Genomic DNA, 23,603 nt, shown 5'->3' on the forward strand with positions numbered 1-23,603 from the left:
CCCTCCTCTCTCCTCCTCCTCTCTCAGACTCTCACACTTCCTCCCCTTTAGTCTGAGCTCCAGCAGCAGCAGCAGCCTCTCCTCAGAGATGGAGAGCTGCTAGAAGCGCAGCAGCAGCAGCAGCCGCTCTCCCCCTGCTCGCTCCGGTGGATGTTGGATGTACGATGAGGTCTCCGCGGCTCTGGGCGGCTCTGTGCCTCCTCCTCACCGCCTCATGCCGGCTCTGCGCGGCCGCCCGACACGGTAAGAGCCTCATGGTTGGTCTAACACTGACGGAGACTGATGCACTTCCCTGTTAATGAAGTGACTGCAGGCTGACTGCGCGGTGCCCGGTGCGTAAATCTGCGCTTTTTGCGTTTTCTCACAGTTAGCGTCGCACTTTGCTGCGAGTTTGAAGCAGAGAAAGCTGCACTTTGAGTCAGATTTGTCAGATTTACTTTGTTTTGTCTGAATTCTGCAGTTTGCTTCGTGATGATTGGTTATTTTTCACCAAAAGTGAGATGAGAGAAAATGTGCGTTTTTATTTATTTATTTTATTTTATTTTATTTTATTTTATTTTATTTTATTTTATTTTATTTATTTATTTAATAATTTTATTTCATTTTAATTTATTCATTTTATTATTTTATTTTATTTTATTTTTTATTATTTTTTATTATTTTTTTCATTTTATTTATTAATTAATTTATTTTTATTTTTTCTGTTGACCTGTGCATCATTTAAAGATTCCCACAGCAAACAAAGACAGGAAGTGTTAATTTGCAGGATGAAGGATTTTTTAATTCTCCTTTTTGATAAACTTTAATGAAAAATACCATAAAATGAGCTTCCTCATCTCCTCCTCATCATCTGTTGCTGTCATGCTTAAATTCTTGGGCCTTGAAGCAGCCTCACAGGACACCGTACTCACAGCTATGACTCATGACTGACCCTCAGCTCCGTCTGCTCTCAGTTACTACAGCCACTTCCTGTCTGCGTGATGCACCTAACACAGTTTGGAGTTTCAGCACCACGGACAGCAGACCGGCTCAGTCCCAGTCCTCCTCACCTCCAGCTGGAGGATGAGAGCTGGGATGAAGTTGGATGCTGCTCAGACACATCACACACACACGCTCCACGCCTCTCCTCCACCCTGGCTGACTCATTCCACCTTAAATATCCCCCGCCAGCCTGCAGACCAGAGGACGAGCCACAAATGCCATCAGAACCATTACGGGAACGACACTGGATCCAATCTGGTGGGAGCTAATGGAGGATAAAAGCGACACACAGAGACTCTGATGATGATGATGGTGATGGAGGAAGGCTGGAGTGTAGTTTGAGCTCTGAACATGAGTCAGCCTGATTTCTGTATACCCACTCTTCCATGTGAGACACGTCTCAGACCCTCAGGGAGGTTTTCCTTCAGCATTCCTCTGAGTTTCTGCTCAGTGATAAAAGTCTCTGTGAGGGGATGGAGGAGAAACACAAACCTCCAAACTCTGATTCTCTCAGATCTAAACTTCAGGTCCAAGAGGACGTGGACACTCTGTACCCAGCTGCTCATTTCAGCCTGGATCATATCAGGCCGGTGTGTAATCAGGGGTGTGTGTGTGTGTGATTGATTGTGAAGTGAGGGATGACAGTGAGTGACAGTCTGCAGGATGACTTTAATCATCTGATCATCCTCTGGAAACAGACAGAGGAGAAAGAGGAGACAGAGATAACACGGTGTGTGGGTGGAGGAGTGAGGACAGAGATTAGTCATCATGTGGAGTTTGGACGGAGGAGGCGACGGGTGGATGGAGAATCTCTCTGCTGCTCTATGTTTAGCTGCGCCGCGCCTCCCTGGCTGCATGGAGATCCCCTCTCTGATAGCTGCAGCAGCGGCGCTCGGTTTGTGTCGTCTGAGTGGGTTTCAGAGGAAGAGGAGATAAAGTTCAGGTGATGTTTGTCAAGCAGAGAGGATTGTGGGTGTTTTTAATCCTCACAGTCAGCAGCAAAAAAGAAAGAGTCGTAAATAATCAGACCCTTCACATCTGCTGCTGTTTACTGCCCAGCTCCACATAAAGACCTGGAAAGGTCAGCTCACACACACCAAACATTTGTTGGGGTTCCCCGTCTCGCTGCATGTGTGTGTGTGTGTGTGTGTGACGACTTTCCTCCAGCTTCCTCCTCCTCATGTGCTGTTTCCTCTCTGCAGGTTGTTTGTTCGAGAAGAAGCTGTGTCCCAGAGATCAGCTGTGCTCTGATGGTGAGTTTCATGTCTCCACACACACACACACACACACACACACACACACACTCTGTCAGGCTGATGTGGACACGTCTTCCCCCAGAGGAAGCTGGTGTTTATGGCGTGTTGAAAATAGTAAACCAAGAAGGCTCCAGCTGTGGCGACTCGCTCCAGGACGCCGTGATGTGTTTCCTGTCCATCAGACAGTCAGAGCTGTTTGTTCGTCACAGCTCAGCCGCCTGTCCTCCCTCTGTGTATTCCCTCTCTTATTTCTCATTGCAAGAGCGTGCACGAGCAACGTGCATGAGCGTGCATGAGCGTGCATGAGCGTGCATGAGCGTTGAGCCTTCAGAAGTGGCTGCATTATTGATGTGAGCTTGATTCAGCCACAGAATGTTTTGTTCCTTGTTGCAGAGACGGGAACATTCAGGGGACATGCAGTGTGTGTGTGTGTGTGTGTGTGTGTGTGTGTGTGTGTGCTCTGAGGAGTGTGTGTGAGAGTAACAGGTGTTATTTCACAGTGTGTACTCTCACTTCAACCCCTCTGAGCCTGTGTTGGTGTCTCTGACAGAGATGAGTCTGTTTCATCCTCTGAGGCTGAGATGAATCCACTGACCCACTAATTAACCCACACACAGCTCGTTACTACCACTGATGATGGCGTCCACGCTCCTCAGTGTCCAAACACGAGGACGGAGGATGATGGAGCAGTGTGTGTGTGTGTGTGTGAGGAAAGTGGTCAGACGGGTGTGAAAGGTGGAGAGGCCGAGGGAAGTGCTGTGGAGTGAAAGAGAAACAGGAGGAGACAAAAGAGAAAAGAGGCAGAGAGCAGCGTAAACAAGGTCTCCCTCCGTCAGCGCTCTCTGCCAATCGCTGCCTCCCCTGGCCGTCTCTATGACAACGGTGACATCACTTGCCTGACGACCGTGTGTCTCCCTCATGAGTGTGTGTGCGTGTGTGTGTTTGATGAGGGATGGAGTGAGGCAGAGGTGATGACTCACCAAGGCCTACGCACACACACTCACACAGATTTACTGTGTGTGTGTGTGTGTGTGTGAGTGTGTGTGTGTGTGTGTCTCTGCATGTAAATGATGAAAATTCACTTTGTTGCAGATTTCTGTGTTTTCCTCCTTCACTTTAAACATCAGCAGTGTGTGTGTGTGTGTGTGTGTGTGTGTGTGTTCCCCTGCTCAGATGGTCTGTTTGGACAGTGCCAGTTCCCCCACCAGGACCCGGTCCAGTACCAGGTGTCCGTACCCGTCCTGCACAAGCTGCAGGGAGTCCTCAAAGACCTGATGGTCCAGGGTGAGTACAGGGTCTGGGGGATCAGTTCCTGCCTCAGTGGGACCTGAAAGATGACGTGGACTCTCTGTTGCAGGTCTGACCTGGAGGGACGACCTCACTCAGGCAATCATTGGCCGAGAGCTGAGCCACATCCCCACCCTCAGCTCCGTCAGCTCCTCCAAACTCCAGGAGAAGTCGCTCAAACAGTAAGACGCAGATAAACTCCTCCTGACGACGACGCTTCAGCACAATAACCCAGAGTCTCCTTCCTCAGGCCCAAACAGTCTGGACCGGCTCAGAGGAGAGTCCAGGGACCCCAGAGTCCAGCTGACCCTGAGATGATGCAGCAGTATGTGGACTACATGATCCTGGACCCGTCCCGCTCCTCCGTCCACATGCAGACGCCCCTGCTGGATCCGTACACGTACCGCCAGGTGAGTATCAGCGCCCACCTGCTCATCGTGTGATGTCACTGACTCCTGACACCTCCCGTCTGCTCCTGCAGCAGCAGTTCGGCTACCAGGACGAGGAGGAGCGCTCCCTCAACTCCCTGGACGATAATCAAGCCTTCCCGCTGCGATCCAGATCCAGAGGAGACCCTTTGGACGCAGATCGGCAGCTCCTCCAGGACTTGGTGTCATATTACCTCACCTCTCCTTCCTCCTCCTCCTCCTCCTCCTCTTCCTCTGTGCAGTCGCTCCCTCGCCAAAGAGGGCCAGGGTTTCCTTCATCGCCTTCCTCCTCCTTCTTCCCTGAGCTGGACTTTCCTTTGGACTACGGCGAGGACTACGTTTCCCAGGTGGCTCAGCTGGGGAAGCAGCAGCAGGAGCAGCAGGAGCAGGCGGAGAAGAAGGCGCAGGAGGAGTATGACTCCCTGTCAGGGCTGGATGGTGAGATGCTGAAGGAGGTTTAATGACTCCAGCTGCAGATTAAAGATGGAGTCTGTGTGACCGAGCTGTCCTGGTGTTTTTCAGAGCGCTCCGTGCAGAGGCTGGCTCTGCTGCTCAACCACTACGGCCTGGACGTCAAGGATCTGTCGCCCGAGCAGAGACAGAAGCTGCCGGCCGCGCTGAAGCAGCTGCAGCTGGACAGCTCCTACGGACACAGAGCGACCAAAGGTGGGTCTGACGGTTAGCTCCTCCCCTCAGGTCGATACCTGCTGCGAGCTTCACTGACGCTCTGTTTGTGCTTCCTCCAGAGAAATATGGAAACAGCCCCGAGAAAGGAAAGAAGGTGAGACGCTCGTCCTGAGAGTCAGGTTAGCTCCTACAGAGAGTCCAGGTGTTTCACCTGCACCTGCTGTCTGCGCTTTGAACCAGGTGACAGAAGGCTCCATGGCGTACAAGACGGCTGCTCCTGAGGCGCCGCCGCCCCCTGCTAAGCCCGCTGCAGCAGAGAAAGCTCCTCCTGCTCCTCCTGCTGAGGACAAAGCAGCCAAAGCAGACGAGTACGGATACATCGTGACCAATCAGAGGTGAATATGACTCCTTCCTGTATGTTTCAGCCAATCAGAATGACTTCCTGTCTGTGAGCGAATGTGACGTCCAAGTTAAACGTGTGTTTGTTACGTGGAGGGAGGCAGTTTATTAACACCAAACCGGATCCTGAGTCCAGCAGGAACCAGACCCTGCAGACCGCCCCTTTGTCACCAACAGCTGATTAACTTTAAAGATTAGAGACTTTGTGTGTGTGTGTGTGTGTGTGTTTGTCTGTGTGTGTGATGTGTGCGTTTTGTCACCACAGCCCCCTCAGTCTGAACGACGGGGTGCAACTGTTGGAGCGTCTGTTGGTGAAGAGCGGCCTCTCCACCGCCTCTGCCATCAACATCAGGTAACCACACAGGAAGCTCACCAGAGAAATAAGCAGACTGGAGCCAGAGTCCTGATCCTGATCCTGGTCCAGGCTCAGAGGGGGTCAGGTTTTTAGTTCAGCTCACACTGAAGGAGAGGAGCTCCCCTGTGAGTAACCCGGTCCCTGCTCCTCTGCTCTCTCTGCAGCGTGGTCGGCCCCTCCATCACCTTCAGGATCAGACCCAACTCCAGGAACCTGACAGCTGGAGCGGTGGCGGAGGCAGCAGGTACACAGGTGGATGCTGAGGCTGTACCGCACGCGCTCAGAGCGTTTGACAGGAAGCACATCTGATGTTTTCTCTCTGCAGCTGCTGAGAAGAGCGTCCTGGAGTCAGACACCGGCCTGAAGGTGCTGCAGAGCGGCGTAGGAGAGGTGGGTGATGGGAAGGCACTCCCTCTGGCCACCAGGGTCCAGCCCAGCTCCCGTTGGGTCTTCGCCACGCTGGTGGCCATGGCGTGTATCGGCAGCATCCTGGTGGCAGCCATGACCATCGCCTGCCTGCGTCACCACGCCCACCGGCTGGCGGCGAAGAAGCTGGGGCTGGGACCGGAGGGCGGCAGCTTCAGCCACCAGGAGTACCAGGTGACTATAACGACCACATGATGTCATCTGTAACCAACCGCCACACTGCGCCTCACAAACATGCACAACCCGCTCACCAGGACCTGTGTCGCCAGCACATGGCCTCCAAAGGCGCCTTCGGACGCCTGGAAGCTGCTGCCCTGGGCGCCGTGGGAGGAGCCAGCGGAGGAGCTGCAGGTGGAGGAGGAGGTGCTGCTGGAGGAGCAGGAGGAGCAGCAGGAGGAGGAGGTGCAGACTCACGGGTCAGCAGCGTGTCGTCTCAGTTCAGCGATGGCGCCCAGCCCAGTCCCAGCTCTCACAGCAGCACGCCGTCCTGGTGCGAGGAGCCGGCGCAGGCCAACATGGACATCTCCACGGGTCACATGATCCTGGTCAGTGTGAGGCGGTCTCTGAGGTCCAGACCAGCTCCTGGTGTTGGTTTTGACTCTCTGCTCTCATTGGTTTGTCTCAGGCCTACATGGAGGACCACCTGAGGAACAAAGACCGTCTGATGAAGGAGTGGGAGGCGCTGTGCTCCTACCAGGCCGAGCCCAGCGCCGTCTCCGTGGCTCAGAGCGACGCCAACGCCAAGAAGAACCGCTGCCCGGACTCTGTGCCCTGTGAGTCCAGCAGCTGCTCCTCTGTCTCTGTCAGGAAGTCAGGATCCTTTTAGAAATGACACGTTTCTGTTCCTCCTCAGACGACCACTCCAGGGTGAAGCTGAAGGCGGAGATTAACCCTTCCCGCTCGGACTACATCAACGCCAGCACCATAGTGAGTCCATCAGCCTCAGTGAGCCTGTGTGACCTTTGACCCTGTCTTCTCTCTGACCTCTGACCTCTCTCTGCAGATTGAGCACGACCCCCGGATGCCGGCCTACATCGCCACCCAGGGCCCCCTGTCCCACACCATCTCTGACTTCTGGCAGGTCAGCGTGAGACCCACATGTGGTCCATGATGGAGCGTGTGTGTCAGTGTGTGTGTGTGTGTGTGTCAGACGGTCTCACCACTGTGTGTGTGTGTGTGTGTGTGTGTGTGTGTTGCAGATGGTCTGGGAGAACGGCTGCACCGTCATCGTGATGATGTCAGCTCTGGTGGAGGACGGAGAGAAACAGTGCGACCGCTACTGGCCTGACGAAGGCTCCTCTCTCTACCACATCTATGAGGTGTGTGTGTGTTCATGTGTGTGTGTGTGTAGATTAAAGATGCAGGCTGAGCTGAGCTACCTGTGCCCCTCCAGGTGAACTTGGTGTCTGAACATATCTGGTGTAACGACTTCCTGGTGCGGAGCTTCTACCTGAAGAACGTGCAGACTCAGGAGACCCGGACTCTGACTCAGTTCCACTTCCTCAGCTGGCCGGCTCAGGGCATCCCTACCTCCACACGCCCCCTGCTGGACTTCCGCAGGTACTGCTGCTCTGACTCTCCCCTGATGTGGATCCACTGATGTGGATCTGTGAGGATCTCCTCAGAAATATCTCCCCCCCTTCAAACTGAGTATTCAGCAGCTGCTCTGCTTCAGGGCTTTCTGTCTTTCTACCTTCACCCCCTCGTGTCTCCTCACTCTGCCCCTCCTCTCCTCCCTCCCTCTCCTCCCTCCTTCCTCCCCCTGTGCGATGGAGGTCAGCGGAGCCATGGCTTTAATTTAAACATATCTGTCTGTGTCATTCTTGTGGTTTGCAGCTAGTAGTCTGGGTCCAGTTGCATAGTCACAAAAATGATCATGGACTGATGTGGCTGCAGCAGGAGGTCCATCGCCGAAACCCCTCTCACCTCCTCTTTATCTATCCTTCTATCTCTCCATCTCTGTTTCTGTGCACCTCACTGCTCAGTTTTTGGCCCACACAGAAGTTGTCTTCTCATATTTTCTCTCCAGGAAGGTGAACAAATGCTACAGAGGACGATCCTGCCCCATCATTGTGCACTGCAGGTACAGAGATCACACACACAGACACCCTCAAAAAGCTTAAATGTAGGAGGCACTCTGTTGTTGTAGTACCAACTCTGTCCACTTGATGGCAGCACAGGCTCATAAATAAATCTGACAGCAGTGACAAAGCAAAGCCAGCTTCTCTTATATTAAAGTGAAATCAGCTGATCAGTGTAGGATCATCTCAGTATGATCCTGTGTTTCATGGCTTAAAGTTTGTTCTGTTGTTTGACAGTGATGGTACAGGCCGGACTGGGACCTACATCCTGATTGACATGGTTCTGAATCGCATGGCCAAAGGTACGGTTTCTCTGGAGTTTTCACTGATTCATGTTTTTATTTTTCAGCTCTTTAAACTCATCTCCTCACGTCCTGCAGGTGTGAAAGAGATCGACATCGCTGCTACTCTGGAGCACATACGAGACCAGCGGCCTGGGATGGTTCGCACTAAGGTCACTCTCATAAATCTGTGTTCAGACCCTTCATGAGTCAAAGATGATCTAGAAACCCTGACCCTGTTTTATCCTCGTTTAGGACCAGTTTGAGTTCGCCCTGACAGCCGTGGCTGAGGAGGTCAACGCCATCCTGAAAGCTCTGCCCCAGTGAATCCGCTTTGACCCGGCCTGCCTGACCCCCACCAGACTCCTGTCCTACCTCCACTGTCTCTAAGGTGAATGATGAGGAAACCCTCTTCCTGCTGGCTTACATATTCAGACTTAACAGATATAAAAGATAACTCTCACTGAGTAACTGAGGGCTCACAGGCACAGAGCTGATGATCTGAGTGAAGCTAAGATCAGATCCTTTAAAGATCATTTAAATGGAAATAAAATCAAAATGTTTCAGATTTTCCTCCTAAAAATTGAAATTAGTTGTGAAAAAGTAAAGTAGACTCAAAGTTAAATGGAGTCAGTGGTGGAGACGTGATGTTAGTGATGATCAGATCCACTTCCTGCTTGGCCTGTAACTTCCTGTCCTCATCACATGACCAACTCCTACAGAAAATACAACCTGGCGTTTGTCTCTGTGTGCATCTCGGATCATAAGTCCCTGGATGAATATTTGTTGTGGTATCATCATGCAAATAAAAAATGAACTAAAAAAAACAGAAAAAGAAATATTCTATGAAAGAAAGCTATTTTGTATCTGTGAGACCTTAAATAAATCTTTTCGTGTCAAAGTGCTGCAATCATCCTCATGACTTCTGTGACTTTCTGTACTTAAAGATCTGAACCAGCTGCTCTTTATCCCACCGCCTGTTTAAATAAAGGTATTAATCAAGTCTAAATGAAAAAACACATTAGTGCTGTTAAATCAAACATGATAAAACACAAAATCACAGGACAAAGACTTATTTTGTTATTTTTATTAGTTTGCACATTTAAAATTCAAACAGTAAACTCATGAAGCTCGAGGAATGCATGTTTTTTGAAGTCTGAGTCCAACAACGCAGATCTGGAGCGAGTGAACATGGAACTTTCTGAACCAGTTGGACCTCAGGAAAACCAGAGCAGGATGAGGAGCTTAGTACTCCTCCTCTCCTTCCTCCTCCCCGCCCTCGACGCTGTCGGTGCCCACCTCCTCATAATCCTTCTCCAGAGCAGCCATGTCCTCTCTGGCCTCTGAGAACTCCCCCTCTTCCATCCCCTCTCCAACGTACCAGTGGACGAAGGCCCTCTTGGCATACATCAGGTCAAACTTGTGGTCCAGTCTGGCCCAGGCCTCAGCGATGGCGGTGGTGTTGCTCAGCATGCACACAGCTCTCTGCACCTTGGCCAGGTCTCCTCCAGGAACCACGGTGGGGGGCTGGTAGTTGATCCCCACCTTGAAGCCTGTGGGACACCAGTCCACAAACTGGATGGTGCGCTTGGTTTTGATGGTGGCGATGGCAGAGTTGACATCTTTAGGCACCACGTCTCCTCGGTACAGAAGGCAGCAGGCCATGTATTTGCCGTGACGGGGGTCACACTTCACCATCTGGTTGGCGGGCTCAAAGCAGGCGTTGGTGATGTCTGCCACTGACAGCTGCTCATGATAGGCCTTCTCTGCAGAGATCACTGGGGCATAGGTGGCCAGAGGGAAGTGGATACGGGGGTAGGGCACCAGGTTGGTCTGGAACTCTGTCAGGTCCACATTCAGGGCGCCATCGAAGCGCAGGGAGGCTGTGATGGAGGAGACGATCTGCCCAATCAGCCTGTTGAGGTTGGTGTAGGTGGGACGCTCGATGTCCAGGTTCCTGCGGCAGATGTCGTAGATGGCCTCGTTGTCCACCATGAAGGCGCAGTCAGAGTGCTCCAGGGTGGTGTGGGTGGTGAGGATGGAGTTGTATGGCTCCACCACAGCTGTGGACACCTGAGGAGCTGGATAAACAGCAAACTCCAGCTTGGACTTTTTGCCGTAGTCCACAGAGAGACGCTCCATGAGCAGGGAGGTGAAGCCAGAGCCGGTTCCTCCTCCAAAGGAGTGGAAGATGAGGAAACCTTGGAGGCCTGTGCACTGGTCAGCCTGCAACAGCAGAGAGGGTTCAGTCACATGATTGTGTTTGTGCATGCTCAAATCAGTTACAATAATCAGCAAATCACCTTTTATATGATGTGAATAAAATAACTCACCAGTTTGCGGGTCCTGTCCAAGACAAGGTCGATGATCTCCTTTCCAACAGTGTAGTGACCACGGGCGTAGTTGTTGGCGGCGTCTTCCTTTCCAGTGATCAGCTGCTCAGGGTGGAAGAGCTGGCGGTAGGTTCCTGTCCGGACCTCATCTGAAGGTAGACAAAGTACTGACTTAAAACAGAGCTCTATTTCACCCCTACTGCTACAGGCAGCACAAGGAGAGACGGTTTAATTCTCACCGATGACTGTTGGCTCCAGATCCACAAAGATGGCTCTGGGAACATGCTTTCCTGCTCCGGTCTCGCTGAAGAAGGTGTTGAACGAGTCGTCTCCTCCTCCGACGGTCTTGTCACTGGGCATATGTCCATCAGGCTGAATGCCATGCTCCAGACAGTAGAGCTCCCAGCATGCATTGCCCATCTGGGCTCCGGCCTGGCCGACATGCATAGAAATACACTCACGCTGTGGAGAGAAAGAGAGAAAGACAGCTGTAAGCTTTATAAAATGCCTCCTTTTTAATCACAAAAAAGTAATCAAATTACACACACTAAATAATCCACAAGGCTAAATGAGATTGAAGCCATTTTTAATAAACTTGACTGTTGGTGCAGGGGACTTATGAGGGCCCCTATCAGCTGTCTGCTGGTTGGATGACTCAGGTCATCTCAGTCACGTTGTGGATGACTGCAGACCGGAAAGGGGTTAAGCCAACCTGCCCCCCCACCCCCTCCTCAGAGTCTGCGCAGCAGCAACAGCAGATTAAAAAGGACAAAAAGCCGCCAAAACACCAGGCAGATAAGAGCATGGCCCCTGCAGCATGGGACAGTCCCACCTTTATGAACCGTTAGCGGAACGTTAGCGGACCGTTATTCTCATGGGCTGCTGATCGACGGTTTTTAAAAACCCCGCTCAAATTTTATCCATAACTTCATTTAAAAAACATGGATCGGGGCGTAAAAGTTTTCAATCTAACTCTCAAATCTCCTAAAAGTGATCTGAAAGTGAATGAGGAACTCCAGTCAGGAGTTTACCGTCTAACGGTCACTAACAGCCATTTTGAATAAACTGCGCCAACATGTAGACTCCGATCGGTTGAGAATCTACAAAATATCACTCGATCAAGACGAATATGAAGCTTATTTTACAGAATCAGGACTCTTTTTTCGTGAAATCTCAATAAAAATATTTGCAACAATCATACGCATGCTCGATTCCCCCAAATGATCCGTTATCAGCAAATTATTTACTTTCAAAACTTCCTAACGTTTGCATTTTGGTAGTTATCTGAGAAAAACCACGCACTCAGTACAATTTTCTGAGAAAAGTAGCACATTTAGCTTCGAAACTTACCATTTTTACAAGTTTCTCCTTCTTTCCGACGTGAAGAATCGATTCCTGAAGGCTGCAGTGAACGGAGCAAAGCGGTTAAGCGGTATTTGTAGTTTTTTAAATGGGTGGAGCTAACGCTGCGGTTCGAACGTCGTTTTGGCGGCACGGAACGTAAGCGGTGGTGCTTTCAAATGTAGGCCGGAATATTTGGCTTCTTACTCTTCTGCTGCTTCATTTGAAACACGTTGATTCACTTATTCCTTTTTGTTGCAGGAATAAATGTCAAAAATTCGTCACTTAACAGTATTTAATTCTTGCTTTTGCCAAGAAGTTGTATTAATACGTGTTTTCAAGGATTAAACAAACACAGTTGTTCTTTTGTGTTCACCTTTGCCTTGTGAAAAAAAAATAACCCACCTTTATAACACGCGTTCGTCTATGCAGGTTGATTCTTTAGAATTAAACACTATCCAGAGATCCTGACAAAATTTTTGGTTTGTTTTAACAAATGAAAGAGGCATAAATCAACCAACAGTCTCGTTAAGGATCGCTGAGACTCTGAGAACGGTTTGTGGGATTGGCACCTGAAGGCATCAAAAAGCAAAACAAAGAGGCGCGTCACTTTTGACCTGCTTATGACCCCTTCATTAAAAACTCTTATTTTTCGGTAATAGTTTTGTTTCTCACTGAACAAAAATCATGCTACTGAAATGATTTTACCCCAATCTTTTGAAATAATAAAATCCTAAAAATAATAATAATGATAAAACAAATCAATAAAGGTGTGTAAAGTTTATTGTTTTAAGATAAAAATTCCGAGAATAGAAAAAAAAGTGAGATTAATTTATTTTTATTCACTGTAGCACACAAGAAGCATCTGAGATTTTATTAAAAGCATTTATGAGTATACATAAATTAAAAATATCACTGTATTAAAGACACAAACTCAATATTCCTCCCCCTCCTCCTCTCCTTCATCCCCGGCGGTGTCCGTGCCCACCTCCTCATAATCCTTCTCCAGAGCAGCCATGTCCTCTCTGGCCTCTGAGAACTCCCCCTCTTCCATCCCCTCTCCAACGTACCAGTGGACGAAGGCCCTCTTGGCATACATCAGGTCAAACTTGTGGTCCAGTCTGGCCCAGGCCTCAGCGATGGCGGTGGTGTTGCTCAGCATGCACACAGCTCGCTGCACCTTGGCCAGGTCTCCTCCAGGAACCACGGTGGGGGGCTGGTAGTTGATCCCCACCTTGAAGCCTGTGGGACACCAGTCCACAAACTGGATGGTGCGCTTGGTTTTGATGGTGGCGATGGCAGAGTTGACATCTTTAGGCACCACGTCTCCTCGGTACAGAAGGCAGCAGGCCATGTATTTGCCGTGACGGGGGTCACACTTCACCATCTGGTTGGCGGGCTCAAAGCAGGCGTTGGTAATTTCTGCCACTGACAGCTGCTCATGATAGGCCTTCTCTGCAGAGATCACTGGAGCATAGGTGGCCAGAGGGAAGTGGATACGGGGGTAGGGCACCAGGTTGGTCTGGAACTCTGTCAGGTCCACGTTCAGGGCCCCATCGAAGCGCAGGGAGGCTGTGATGGAGGAGACGATCTGCCCAATCAGCCTGTTGAGGTTGGTGTAGGTGGGACGCTCGATGTCCAGGTTCCTGCGGCAGATGTCGTAGATGGCCTCGTTGTCCACCATGAAGGCGCAGTCAGAGTGCTCCAGGGTGGTGTGGGTGGTGAGGATGGAGTTGTATGGCTCCACCACAGCTGTGGACACCTGAGGAGCTGGATAAACAGCAAACTCCAGCTTGGACTTTTTGCCATAGTCGACAGAGAGACGCTCCATGAGCAGGGAGGTGAAGCCAGAGCCAGTTCCTCCTCCAAAGGAGTGGAAGATGAGGAAACCTTGGAGGCCTGTGCACTGGTCAGCCTACAGGAAAACAGAAGAATGTCACATTTTGATGACAATGCCTTAATTTTCATACAAAGCTATGCAGTGAAACCTACCAGTTTACGAATCCTGTCAAGAACCAAGTCGATGCTCTCCTTGCCTATAGTGTAGTGACCACGGGCGTAGTTGTTGGCGGCGTCTTCCTTTCCAGTGATCAGCTGCTCAGGGTGGAAGAGCTGGCGGTAGGTTCCTGTCCTGACCTCATCTGTTTTTTAGAAGGAAATTACATTATAAACCATCTGAGTTTATCTACTTTTCGAAGACCTGTTTCATTAACATTGCTAAATATGTGACTGGACCATGAAGTGATCTCACCGATGACTGTTGGCTCTAGATCCACAAAAACAGCCCGGGGGACATGTTTCCCTGCTCCGGTCTCGCTGAAGAAGGTGTTGAAGGAGTCGTCTCCTCCTCCGATGGTCTTGTCACTGGGCATCTGACCATCAGGCTGAATGCCATGCTCCAGACAGTAGAGCTCCCAGCATGCATTGCCAATCTGGGCTCCAGCTTGTCCAACGTGCACAGAGATGCATTCACGCTGCAAAAACAATTACTTCACATTTCAGTTTTTTTAAATGTCATTTAAAAGAGAAAGTAAGACACAGAAGAGGAAAATCATCAAAAGCAGTTTAAAAGGATGGAGTGTGTCATAATTCCTCCAACCAGGTGATTTGTAAAATGTGATGTAAAGCCACTCAGGTGTTAAACTGAAGAAGAATGATTTTCTCACCATGTTTTCGCTGCTCTTAGCGTTCCCTTTTCACCTGAATGAGTGGCTGGGGATGTTGAGTCAGATAAAAGTGCAGGGCGCTGTTTTATAGTGTGCTATCTCCAGGCAACCGCCTGGCATGTTTGGGTAACCAGAGGAGCTGGAGAAGCAAACATGATGAAAGATGAGGAGGAAGGAGAGCAAAAAATTAACTGGTCTGCTCTGACAAAGGCTGTCCTTACACAAATGAGTAACCACCAACAAAGACCATGGTAACAGTGAAATATGAAGCCCTTTCAGCACACCTTGGATTTTAGGCATGTGGGTCTGCTCTGAAGAGCGTGCTCAGACTTGCTCAGACAGCCTATTTTTTTCCAAAAAAACTCCTTTTTTGTCTGCAGAGAGGTTTATGTACTGAGTTACACATAATAAAAAGGTTTTACATTAAATTAATCCAAAGTGGGGCCTTGGGTTTGCTCAGCAATCAGCAGCTATTAGAAACACCTGTGATTCCTCCTCATGTAACGGCAATCAGCAGACAGAGTACAGTACATTTATTTTCTTCAAAATCACCTTATTTCTCACCTGAGCTCCTCTTTCCTCACCTGGTAGAGGAAGGAAACAGATCCCAGCAGAGTGACCCACATAGACTTCTGTTACACATAATTATTGCATCAACACTGGTCTTGATTCATTTGCAATGCAAAGCTTTCCTGGACACAGCTGACACACACTTCTTTAAAGACATTTGAGCTCTCTGTTTTATTTCACATCAGTGTGTGTGCCATGAATAAACCCGCTCTGTTTTATTCCTTCATAGAAAGAGAAAATGTGTCTGGAGGTCACAGTGAGTGAGCAGGAGATTAACACAGTTATGATTTCCACTCTGTAGAAATCTGTGGAGATCAACAGTTTGACCCCCCCCTCATAGGGCCGGCTGAGCTGCTCTGTTGTGTTTCCACATGACTGCGTGTCCTGTTGTTGTAGAAACAGTGGAGGTCACACTGCAGAGCTGGTATGAAGCTTTAACCGTCAGCAGAAACGTAGATTAACAGAACAATAATGCTGGAGGTCGCTGTGATCTGGGGTTTGTCAGCAGGGATTCACAAACCGGTGCAGGGCAACCAAACCATGTGATACTGGGCTGGTGCATCAAAAACACGTCCCTGTGCACGGATACAAAAGAGGAATTTCTGCAGTGGATTGTTTGTTATTTTCGTGCAAAATTAAAGTTTAACTCATTTCAGTAACGAGAGTTAATCATCCCATCACACTGACAGAGCAGGTGTTTCATTCATCTTTAATGATTGATTTGATCCAACACATGGTGCATCAGTTACCACATGGACTTATTCCTTTCTTATTCATTCCACACATGTAAAAATACTGTTTGCATGGGGTTTCTCATGTACTGCAGGATGTTTAGTCAGAGTTAATCCCAAAGTAACTCTGACAGAAATGAAAAAATGTTCCCTCTGATAATCCCATGTGTAAAGAAAGTGAGTGCACGGTGTCGCCCTGCAGACCAACACCTGTCAACACCTGCAGAGTTCCCTGCAGGTTTAAACCTGGGACACCTGCACATTTCAGAGCTGGGCCTCCGCTCACAGTGTTTGGTGTGACAATCAAAAGTCTCATGCAAGGAACTGAAAAAAGTCCTCAAAACATAAAATGATTCAACGCAGAGTAGTTTGACATTCATACAGTACATCATGACGTTTATGTGTTTGTGTTTAGTTCAGGAAATGAGAAAGGAAGCAGGAATAAGCTGTGGAAAAATGTCAGGAGTTTAATTTGTGATTTTATTCGATCACTTTGGTGTTGGGCTGTGTTCAAACGTCGGCTTCGTTAGCTTAAATGAGTCTCTCTGACTGGCACTGTTTAAACTGCATAAATCATGGGGTGGCAGCCAGTCAAGTGTGGACGTATGTGTGGATGTTCAGTGACAATTCGACCCAGTCTTTATCACTCAGAGCTATCTGACAGGAGGGGCACAGGAGAGGGTCTGATCCTTTGTTTGTGGCCTGAGCCTCAAACTTTCTGAGTGAAGTTTTCAGGGAAAACTCCTTTAACTGAAATATCTTTGTTCTGCACCCAGTAAGACTCCTTCACCCCCAGGAGCCAGCCGTCGTCCTGCAGGGAGACAGAAAACAATCATCACGGAGAGGCTCAGAGGAGTCAGACAGCAGAGGAGAGGAGATGGTTTCAGTCAGTGACCTGTTCATCGGGGTTGTCAAAGGCCAAAACAAGAACGACATCTCCCATCTTCAGCTCCAGCTCGTCACCGTCGGTCGCAGTGTAGTCGTGAATGGCTTTCACCTGGAGGACAAACCAAGAGAGAAGATCATTTAAAGGAACAAACCGCTTTAATCTTGATGTCTGTCAGGAGGATTTAGAGTTTCTGACCTTGTAGACGAATCCTGGAGGGAGGTCACCACCCGAGCCGTTGGTCACCGCACTCTGCACCAAAAACAGCAGAAAAAATCCAGCAGTGTTATCGAGAGAGTCACAGGAAAGTTTCATGTTGTGAAGAAGTAGGATAGAAATAAAGAAAAAGAGAGGAAGGAAAGGGGGGATACTTTGTCTCCTTCGTTTTCTGGTCAGAGCCACCCTACCGTACCTCTCCATCATCGCCCCAGCCACCCTGTCCCCCCTGAGCGCCGTCATCGTCCCAGCCGGGCTCTGTGTACGTCTGAGCTGTGTATCCTCCATCATCATCCCAGCTCTCCTGAGCCTGAGCTGCTTCTCCATCATCCCAGCTGGGCTGCGTGTAGCTCTGCGTGTTGCTCTCATCGTAATCCCAACCACCCTGGGCCTCCTCTGAGTACGGCTCATCGGCCTGACCGGCCGGGTTCTCCTCTTTCTACAGAAACCCAGGATTTATGGAGCAAGTTTTGGAAGCAAGAGGAAATGTTGGTAAAGGAAGAAAGGAGGAAAGGAGTTCGGTGCCAGGAGGGAAGGAAGGAAACGAAGGTCACGTCCAGGAGGGTTTGGGACGACGTGAGAGAAAGAAGGAAAAGGTTGAAACAAGAGTTTTCTGATCTCTCTGAGGATGAGGAAGGAGACGGAGAGGAGGATTTCTGTGGAGCTCAAGCTTACCCAGGAGTCCCATGAAGGAGCCTTCAGTCAGCATGAAGAGACGAGACAGAGAGTGAGACACAAGCGCTCGGGAAGAGGTCTTCAAATCCCAATGAGCCGCAAAAAATCAGGTTTAATGTTTTTTTGTGTTTGTTTTCTGTTTGTTCCTGCAGATTTACTCCACATGAATCTGGAAACATGCAACAAACACTGACATGCAAAGAACAGAGCCATGCATATTTATGTAAAGGACACACACACACACACACTCACACACACCCCTGACCACCACCCACCTGAGGAGCTGGACCCGTGCTGGGCTGTAAAACCTCTACATCCCAATCCAGCAGGTTCATCCCTGAGTGGAGCTCACTCTGCTTCACACACACACATGTAAACACACACACACTCGTTCATACACTCAGGTTAGGACACACAGCTGTCTCTATCCTATCAGTGACCCCCCCACGCTCCAGCAGGAGGACGTGTGCTCTGACCTGCTGCGTGCTCGTGGAGGTGTAGTCTGTGTTAGCGTCAGCCGCCTCGTCCTCGTCCTCTAACGGGCTGGCCTGCTGCTGTCTCTGGTCTGGAGACGGTGTTAGTCTGGGCGGGGGGCGGCTGGGGGGAGGACCAGGCCTCTGCGCCACAAACAGGGTTAGACATCAAACAGGGAGCATGCAGGAGCAGGACACGGACGACACACTCAATGTTGTGGCTCCAACAGAGCGTTAGAAAATTAAAGCCAAAAGGAAACAGACGGACACCTGTGCTTTTTTTTTTTTTACCTTTGGTGCTGAGCTGGCTGATTCACTGTGGTTGGCTTCCTCACTTAGAGACAAAGAAAAGAAGAGATGGGAATGATTTAATATGAGAATAAAGATAAATTTGCTGAAAAAGGCCAAAAAAGGCCTGGTAAATAAAGAGACAGAGATAAAAAACAGAGGTTGTGCACATGCAGTTCCTGGCCTTGTCCACAGGAGAGCGACATACAGCTTTACATAAATGTAAGCAGGTCTAATCATAGGGGAGATGGCACACATGCAGAGTCATGGGAATTTACTGTCATCCTCTGCAGCTCTGACCTTCAAATCTTTGCAAACTCAACCTGCATGCTGCACATTTTTACCTCTTGGCACCATCTCCTGACTTTGCTGCTGCAGTACCACCTTTTCTACATGAGGGGGCAGTATGAGGGGCATTGCATTACACATTTTTACACTTGACTTCAAAGTGTGTGTGTGTCTGTACTTAGTGACTTACTTGAGCTGCCGCTGCTCGTCCAGTTTGGTCATGATGTCATTCAGGTTTTGGCTGAGCTGAGGAGACGAACAGAGGAGACGATGACCTGAGAGACATCGACCAATCAGGTGATTACAACACTCTGATGTTCACGTCACCAGCTCACCTTGCCCATCTCCTTGTGAAACTTCTCCTGATGACTTGCAAGACCCTGGAATGTGTTAACATAGACGCCAACACGACTGCACACACACACACACACCGACACACACACACACACATTTAGAAAGAGTCATCACTGAAGGTTTCACAGGTGGAGAAGAAGGTGTCTCACTTGTCAAACAGCGATGGGAGCTCGTCTTGTAACTCCACGTTTAGCTCCTCGTAGATCTTCTGAGCCCGACCCAGCTCCTCTTCAGCCTACACACACACACACACACACACACACACACGGATTTAAAATCAGTCCACACACAGCGATCAGTCTTACAGAGTTTTCTGAGCACACACACATGCAGAGGGCTCAGGCAGGGTTTAATAACTACAGACATGACAAAGCTGTGAGCATCCAGATCAAAATAAAGGGGACGTTTCATTTACTCATAGCTGCATCTAGGGGCGGGTGGAGTCAGTGATGAACCAGAGTTTCACCTGGTTGAAGGAGAGGTTAGTCTGAGCCACCTGGTGGGCTGATATCAAACCCTGAGCCCAGCTGGGAGCCGCCATCTCCAACAGGGCTGCTGGCTAACCGCACACAGCATGCAGGAGAGAGGAGGAGGAGGAGGAGCAGGAGGAGGAAAAGCAACCAAGAACAATTCAAGACAAACAGGTTAATTCAGTCAGCGAGTCGATCAGTAGCGTTAATCACACACTCATTAACTCACACACACTCAGTGCGGCTTACCTTGGCGATCTTGGCCTCGTCCTTCTTCTTCCCTTTCTGTAAGGAGGCGAAGTGATGCCTGGCGCTGTCGAAGTCCACCATCTTCCTGTCACGCTTTGCGATACGAGCCTGCAGCAGATCACACCAGAGATTTAACAAACCGCTCATAACTCCGCGTCCCCTCTCCCTCCTCACAGGAACTCACCTTTATATCAGGAAACTGAGCCAGATACGTGTCCAGGGTGGCCATGGATTTCTCTGTGAGGCTCTGGTGATAGTCCAACCACAGGGTGTCTGTGTCCTGAAACACAGAAACGACATGAAACACAGAATCCTGATCCTCCTCACAGGCTGCTCTGCGCTACATGAACCTGGAGCCCGACTGTGTCTGCGCTTTACCTCCAGGTTATTGTCCATCTCCTTCTCTATCATCTCCTAACGCGCATGCAGTTAGAGAAACAAAGACAGAGTTAGAAGAGGAGAAAGGAGGTGTTTCATGCTGGGACACGAGCAGGAGGAAAACGAAAGGAAAGAAGACACAGACGACTTCCCATGATCCTCTACTGCTGCTTCCTCTCACCTCTGCCAGTGTGTCCATCTCCTCCTTCCCAAACCACTCGGGCTCGTACATGTCGGCCAGACAGTCCTGCAGCCGCCGGGACGCATCGTGCATGGCTGAAAGAGAAAAACCAGCGCAGCAGGATGAGACATCAACACGAGCGTCAGAGGGAAGTGTGTTTACCTGCTGCACTCACCTTTCACCGCCGTCAGGTAAGCTTTGAGGTCCTTCTGCAGTTTGGTGCCTTCAGTCTGAGAGGAAACAGGAGGATGAAGAGGAGGCACATGGAAAAATCAAACCATGACAGAGAGAAACAGGAAGTAAGAGGAGGAGAAGGAGGAGGAGTGTTTCTGACCATCTGCTTGTTGAAGTTTGTCACAATCTCATCGAACGCAGCGTCCCGGGTCTCATCAGCCTTCCCCAGTTTTTGCATCACCTGCAGAGGAGGCAGCAGAGATTAACACACTCATCTGCCTCAGTCTCATTTCATTCATGGAGATTTATTCAGATCAGTGTGTGGAAACGTGCGTCTGTCTGCTCTGTGTTTGGAGAAAGAGCAGAAATGAAGACATTTGATTTCCTCGCTGCACAAGGTCACAGCTAATCTGATCTAACCCCGAGCGCCGACACCACCAGCACCACCTGCTGCCTAATCCTGTGACAGATACACAAACCAGCAACAACACCACAACGGGACTTCCCCACACACACACCTGCTCCCTGAGAATCCACACACTCACACACACACATTCACACACACATGGTCAGAGGATCAGGCCTGAGCTGGTCTGTCTCTGTCCTGCAGGAGTTTTCATGCTGCTGCACCGAGTTTCCATCCAACACGCTAAAGGTGCAGAGACGCAGAATGCAGCACAAGTTGTTTCTATCAAACTCAGATCTATATTTAGCAGACACACCTGGTGTATCCTTTACAGCCTCAGTGTCTGCGCCTCATTGTGCAGCACTCAGATGTCTCTGCACGCATTCAGGGATTCTCAGAGTCTGGACGGGTCAGGTTACCGGCTGCTAACGTGGAGAAAGAGCGGCTTTACTGCTCACTCAGGTACAATAGAAAACTCTTCATACGTGTGTGTGAGTGTGTGTGTGTACGTGTGTGTTCACTGTCATCCAACAAGTGCTGGTGTTCAGTTTCAGCTCCCAAAAATACACGGGTTACACACAGCAGCTCTGCGAGGTATTAAGAGAAGGCCCACAAGAGTTATAGATAGATACACCCCCCTCACTCACACACACTCTCACACACATATCTGAGCCCCGCCCACAGCAGTGAGGCATGCTGGGAGTCCAGGAAAGGGCTGGGGTGAAGGGGGAGACAGGTGTGCAGGTCTGATCACTCTGGATTCAGGAGGTATAAAAATAGGAGCTCTTATTCTGAAAGGTTTCCTCCTTAGTCTGACTCCTCTGAAGGAGAGGGGTCAGAGGTCAAAGGTCACAGGCCTCAGTGAGCTCTCCTCCTTCCTCTGTGATCCCACTCATCCACATTTCACACATTTCACACATTTCACAGAGGAAAAGTCCCCAGCAGCTGCCTGCTCCGTGATCTGGTGGGATTACGTCACCCCGGTCTCCAAACTGTCCCCTACAGACAACGATGGACCTCTGAGGACCCTGTGGACTCTGTGCAGGTCTTCAGCAGCCTGTCACTCCCTCTCAGCGCCATGGACACGCAGAGGAGTCAAACATAGAGGGAGCTGGAGGGTGGAGGGTGGAGGATGGCGTGCCAGCAGACAGCTGAAGCCGGCGCTCCCCTCCTCCACCTCGGCCGGCCTCAGGAGGAAGATGATACCCTGACCTTCCTCTTTACCCCCAGAGCTCAAACCCAGGACTCGGACTCACCTCAGAGTCTGAAGCTCTGAGTTTACTTTCCTCTCCCACAATGCACTGGGTGATCTTCACTGATAAACGTTAAATATAGATTTCATAATCTGAGAAACCAGCTCTCAGGAACAGGAGGAACGTGTGACACGGATGCTGTTTCATTCAGCAGCAGCTGCTGAGATGATCCATTAGCTCTGTCTTCATGCTAAGCTACGCTAACCCAACCACCTCCCAGCCCCAGCTAACTGCACGCAGACCAACCAACCCCTGCAACCAGAGTCCATTTCCAAAAACACCACCTCACAAACTGAAGTTAGAGACCAGCAGAGAGGGCCTGACCCCCCTCCCTCAGAGGAATGTGGGGGAGACCGGGGCTCAGTGACGAGTCCCGTTAAAGGTTATTCACCAAACACAGACTTTAAAAGATGAAGATGAAGACAGGGAGAGGGAAAGGCGTGCGGCTGACTGACAGCGCTCCTGCTCTGAGGTGATTAGAGGGTAAAACCCCGCAGGCTTAAGCAACAGGAGTGATTAGGACAGACAATAATAACTCAGACGGTGAGCTGGACACAGACTGTTGATCAGGTTTCAGAGCTCTCTGTATCATCCAGCACTCACTGTAAGCTCTGACTGTACAGTCAGGAGCTGCAGGAGCAGACGCTGATGAGCTGAGTTACTCAAGTTCACACTTTGCTGCACTTCCTGTCAGACTCAGCCTGAATTAAAGTTTGAAAAGCCTCAAACTGGAGAAACTAATGACTGTTAGAGCTGCTGTGTGTCCATTAGATTAGTGTGTTTGCTGTGCTTTCAGATCATCCCTTAATTCATCTGTCAAACCTGCACTGTCCTCTCCTGACATGAAGTCTCCACCTCAAACACTGTCTCCCTGTGGTGGTTAAAGGTGACATGCTCAGAGAGATCTCACTGAGTTTTCTTCTCCAAACTCTGACAAACAGGACACATGTGAAACAAAACATCTGAATAAACCTCAGCTCTCAGGGTTGACCCCACAGGTGTTGCTCTACCCTCCTTGACATGGAACCTTCCACAGGTTTCCAGGTGAGAAAACTCCCCAAAGAGGTTTTCCTAACGTGTGGGTGAGCGCAGTTTAAAGTTGAACAGTTGGAGGATCTGGTTTCAGAGAGACAAGGGGACATAGTGTCCCGCTGCCATGCGAGCCTCTGATCAGCTGAGAGAAAAGTCTACCTTCTCCTGCGCTCTGGTCAGCCTCTTCTGGACATTGATGGCCAGTTTCCCGGCGGTGACCCCTTTCCCTGGCTCGGCCATGTCGCGCAGCGTGGAGGCTCCCCGGCGGTGTCAGGACCAGCGAAGCGGAGAAGGCACAGAGGGCGCGCTGTCGGTGAAGGAGACCCTTCAGTGGTGCGTAAAACCCCTCCGGAGGGCGACCTGGCTCACTACGGGTAACTCTAATCCCGGTGACAGCTTCTTAAAGGTGCAATGCGTAATTTAATCCGGGTTATGTGCGGCAAAACAAAACAAAGCTCACACAGAAACTCAAAAACCAGGCGACGGTCGGTTGGGTTCAGGGGGACTGATCCAGATAT

At 49.9% G+C, this 23,603-nt stretch overlaps 4 protein-coding genes across 11 annotated transcripts; 1 reads left to right on the forward strand and 3 right to left on the reverse strand.

The window, feature by feature from the left end:
- Positions 1 to 38: 38 nt before the first annotated feature.
- ptprnb (protein tyrosine phosphatase receptor type Nb) lies at positions 39 to 9,022 on the forward strand. 5 transcript variants are annotated; one of them, XM_074664403.1, is made up of 22 exons: positions 39 to 243; positions 2,184 to 2,234; positions 3,411 to 3,521; positions 3,595 to 3,706; positions 3,775 to 3,934; positions 4,006 to 4,390; positions 4,475 to 4,618; positions 4,699 to 4,733; positions 4,820 to 4,974; positions 5,244 to 5,330; positions 5,498 to 5,577; positions 5,659 to 5,933; positions 6,014 to 6,304; positions 6,385 to 6,532; positions 6,613 to 6,686; positions 6,763 to 6,840; positions 6,959 to 7,078; positions 7,153 to 7,319; positions 7,789 to 7,842; positions 8,078 to 8,142; positions 8,221 to 8,294; positions 8,377 to 9,022. In XM_074664403.1, exons 1-22 carry the CDS (start codon positions 165 to 167, stop codon positions 8,446 to 8,448), a joined length of 2,817 nt encoding a protein of 938 aa, XP_074520504.1. In that variant the 5' UTR covers positions 39 to 164; the 3' UTR covers positions 8,449 to 9,022. The 5 variants fall into 5 exon arrangements, with proteins under 5 accessions (XP_074520504.1, XP_074520506.1, XP_074520505.1 ...); XM_074664405.1 differs by having other exon boundaries at positions 6,029 to 6,304; XM_074664404.1 differs by having other exon boundaries at positions 4,009 to 4,390.
- Positions 9,023 to 9,204: 182 nt separating this feature from the next.
- Positions 9,205 to 11,921, reverse strand: LOC141785866 (tubulin alpha-1A chain-like). Its single transcript, XM_074664458.1, has 4 exons — positions 11,805 to 11,921; positions 10,694 to 10,916; positions 10,455 to 10,603; positions 9,205 to 10,347 (listed from the first exon to the last, which is right to left on the reverse strand). The coding sequence occupies exons 1-4, from the start codon at positions 11,805 to 11,807 to the stop codon at positions 9,367 to 9,369; spliced, it is 1,356 nt and encodes a 451-aa protein (XP_074520559.1). The 5' UTR covers positions 11,808 to 11,921; the 3' UTR covers positions 9,205 to 9,366.
- A 641-nt stretch (positions 11,922 to 12,562) lies between these two features.
- Positions 12,563 to 14,604, reverse strand: LOC141785867 (tubulin alpha-1A chain-like). The gene is made up of 4 exons (XM_074664459.1): positions 14,462 to 14,604; positions 14,047 to 14,269; positions 13,788 to 13,936; positions 12,563 to 13,710 (listed from the first exon to the last, which is right to left on the reverse strand). The coding sequence occupies exons 1-4, from the start codon at positions 14,462 to 14,464 to the stop codon at positions 12,730 to 12,732; spliced, it is 1,356 nt and encodes a 451-aa protein (XP_074520560.1). The 5' UTR covers positions 14,465 to 14,604; the 3' UTR covers positions 12,563 to 12,729.
- A 1,198-nt stretch (positions 14,605 to 15,802) lies between these two features.
- Positions 15,803 to 23,598, reverse strand: bin1b (bridging integrator 1b). 4 transcript variants are annotated; one of them, XM_074664449.1, is made up of 19 exons: positions 23,245 to 23,598; positions 20,555 to 20,635; positions 20,396 to 20,450; positions 20,221 to 20,315; positions 20,040 to 20,075; positions 19,846 to 19,941; positions 19,662 to 19,769; positions 19,409 to 19,501; positions 19,092 to 19,177; positions 18,924 to 18,999; positions 18,779 to 18,834; positions 18,645 to 18,689; positions 18,304 to 18,346; positions 18,016 to 18,156; positions 17,815 to 17,892; positions 17,540 to 17,560; positions 16,847 to 16,900; positions 16,658 to 16,759; positions 15,803 to 16,573 (listed from the first exon to the last, which is right to left on the reverse strand). In XM_074664449.1, exons 1-19 carry the CDS (start codon positions 23,323 to 23,325, stop codon positions 16,472 to 16,474), a joined length of 1,449 nt encoding a protein of 482 aa, XP_074520550.1. In that variant the 5' UTR covers positions 23,326 to 23,598; the 3' UTR covers positions 15,803 to 16,471. The 4 variants fall into 4 exon arrangements, with proteins under 4 accessions (XP_074520550.1, XP_074520551.1, XP_074520553.1 ...); XM_074664450.1 differs by lacking the exons at positions 17,540 to 17,560; positions 17,815 to 17,892; XM_074664452.1 differs by lacking the exons at positions 17,540 to 17,560; positions 17,815 to 17,892; positions 18,016 to 18,156.
- Positions 23,599 to 23,603: the final 5 nt, after the last annotated feature.

Source organism: Halichoeres trimaculatus, unplaced genomic scaffold (assembly GCF_033239565.1).
Source record: "Halichoeres trimaculatus isolate MK-OKI-2021-1 unplaced genomic scaffold, fHalTri1.1 fHalTri1_scaffold_24, whole genome shotgun sequence".
Taxonomy (NCBI): domain Eukaryota; kingdom Metazoa; phylum Chordata; class Actinopteri; order Labriformes; family Labridae; genus Halichoeres; species Halichoeres trimaculatus.

What these genes read in the sequence shown, in the direction of transcription:
- LOC141785866 (XM_074664458.1), bottom strand. An exon ending in TCTGGAGCCAACAGTCATCG is followed by an intron (nt 10,604 to 10,693) that starts GTGAGAATTAAA and finishes GTCTACCTTCAG; the next exon opens with ATGAGGTCCGGACAGGAACC. An exon ending in TGGACAGGACCCGCAAACTG is followed by an intron (nt 10,348 to 10,454) that starts GTGAGTTATTTT and finishes CTGCTGTTGCAG; the next exon opens with GCTGACCAGTGCACAGGCCT.
- ptprnb (XM_074664403.1), top strand. Translation starts at nt 165, where the DNA reads ATGAGGTCTCCGCGGCTCTGGGCGGCTCTGTGCCTCCTCCTCACCGCC. An exon ending in AGCGGTGGCGGAGGCAGCAG is followed by an intron (nt 5,578 to 5,658) that starts GTACACAGGTGG and finishes TTCTCTCTGCAG; the next exon opens with CTGCTGAGAAGAGCGTCCTG. An exon ending in CCATCTCTGACTTCTGGCAG is followed by an intron (nt 6,841 to 6,958) that starts GTCAGCGTGAGA and finishes TGTGTGTTGCAG; the next exon opens with ATGGTCTGGGAGAACGGCTG.
- bin1b (XM_074664449.1), bottom strand. Translation starts at nt 23,325, where the DNA reads ATGGCCGAGCCAGGGAAAGGGGTCACCGCCGGGAAACTGGCCATCAAT. An exon ending in AGATGGACAATAACCTGGAG is followed by an intron (nt 19,942 to 20,039) that starts GTAAAGCGCAGA and finishes TCTGTGTTTCAG; the next exon opens with GACACAGACACCCTGTGGTT. An exon ending in ACGAGGCCAAGATCGCCAAG is followed by an intron (nt 19,502 to 19,661) that starts GTAAGCCGCACT and finishes GTGTGCGGTTAG; the next exon opens with CCAGCAGCCCTGTTGGAGAT.
- LOC141785867 (XM_074664459.1), bottom strand. An exon ending in TCTAGAGCCAACAGTCATCG is followed by an intron (nt 13,937 to 14,046) that starts GTGAGATCACTT and finishes TCTAAAAAACAG; the next exon opens with ATGAGGTCAGGACAGGAACC. An exon ending in TTGACAGGATTCGTAAACTG is followed by an intron (nt 13,711 to 13,787) that starts GTAGGTTTCACT and finishes GTTTTCCTGTAG; the next exon opens with GCTGACCAGTGCACAGGCCT.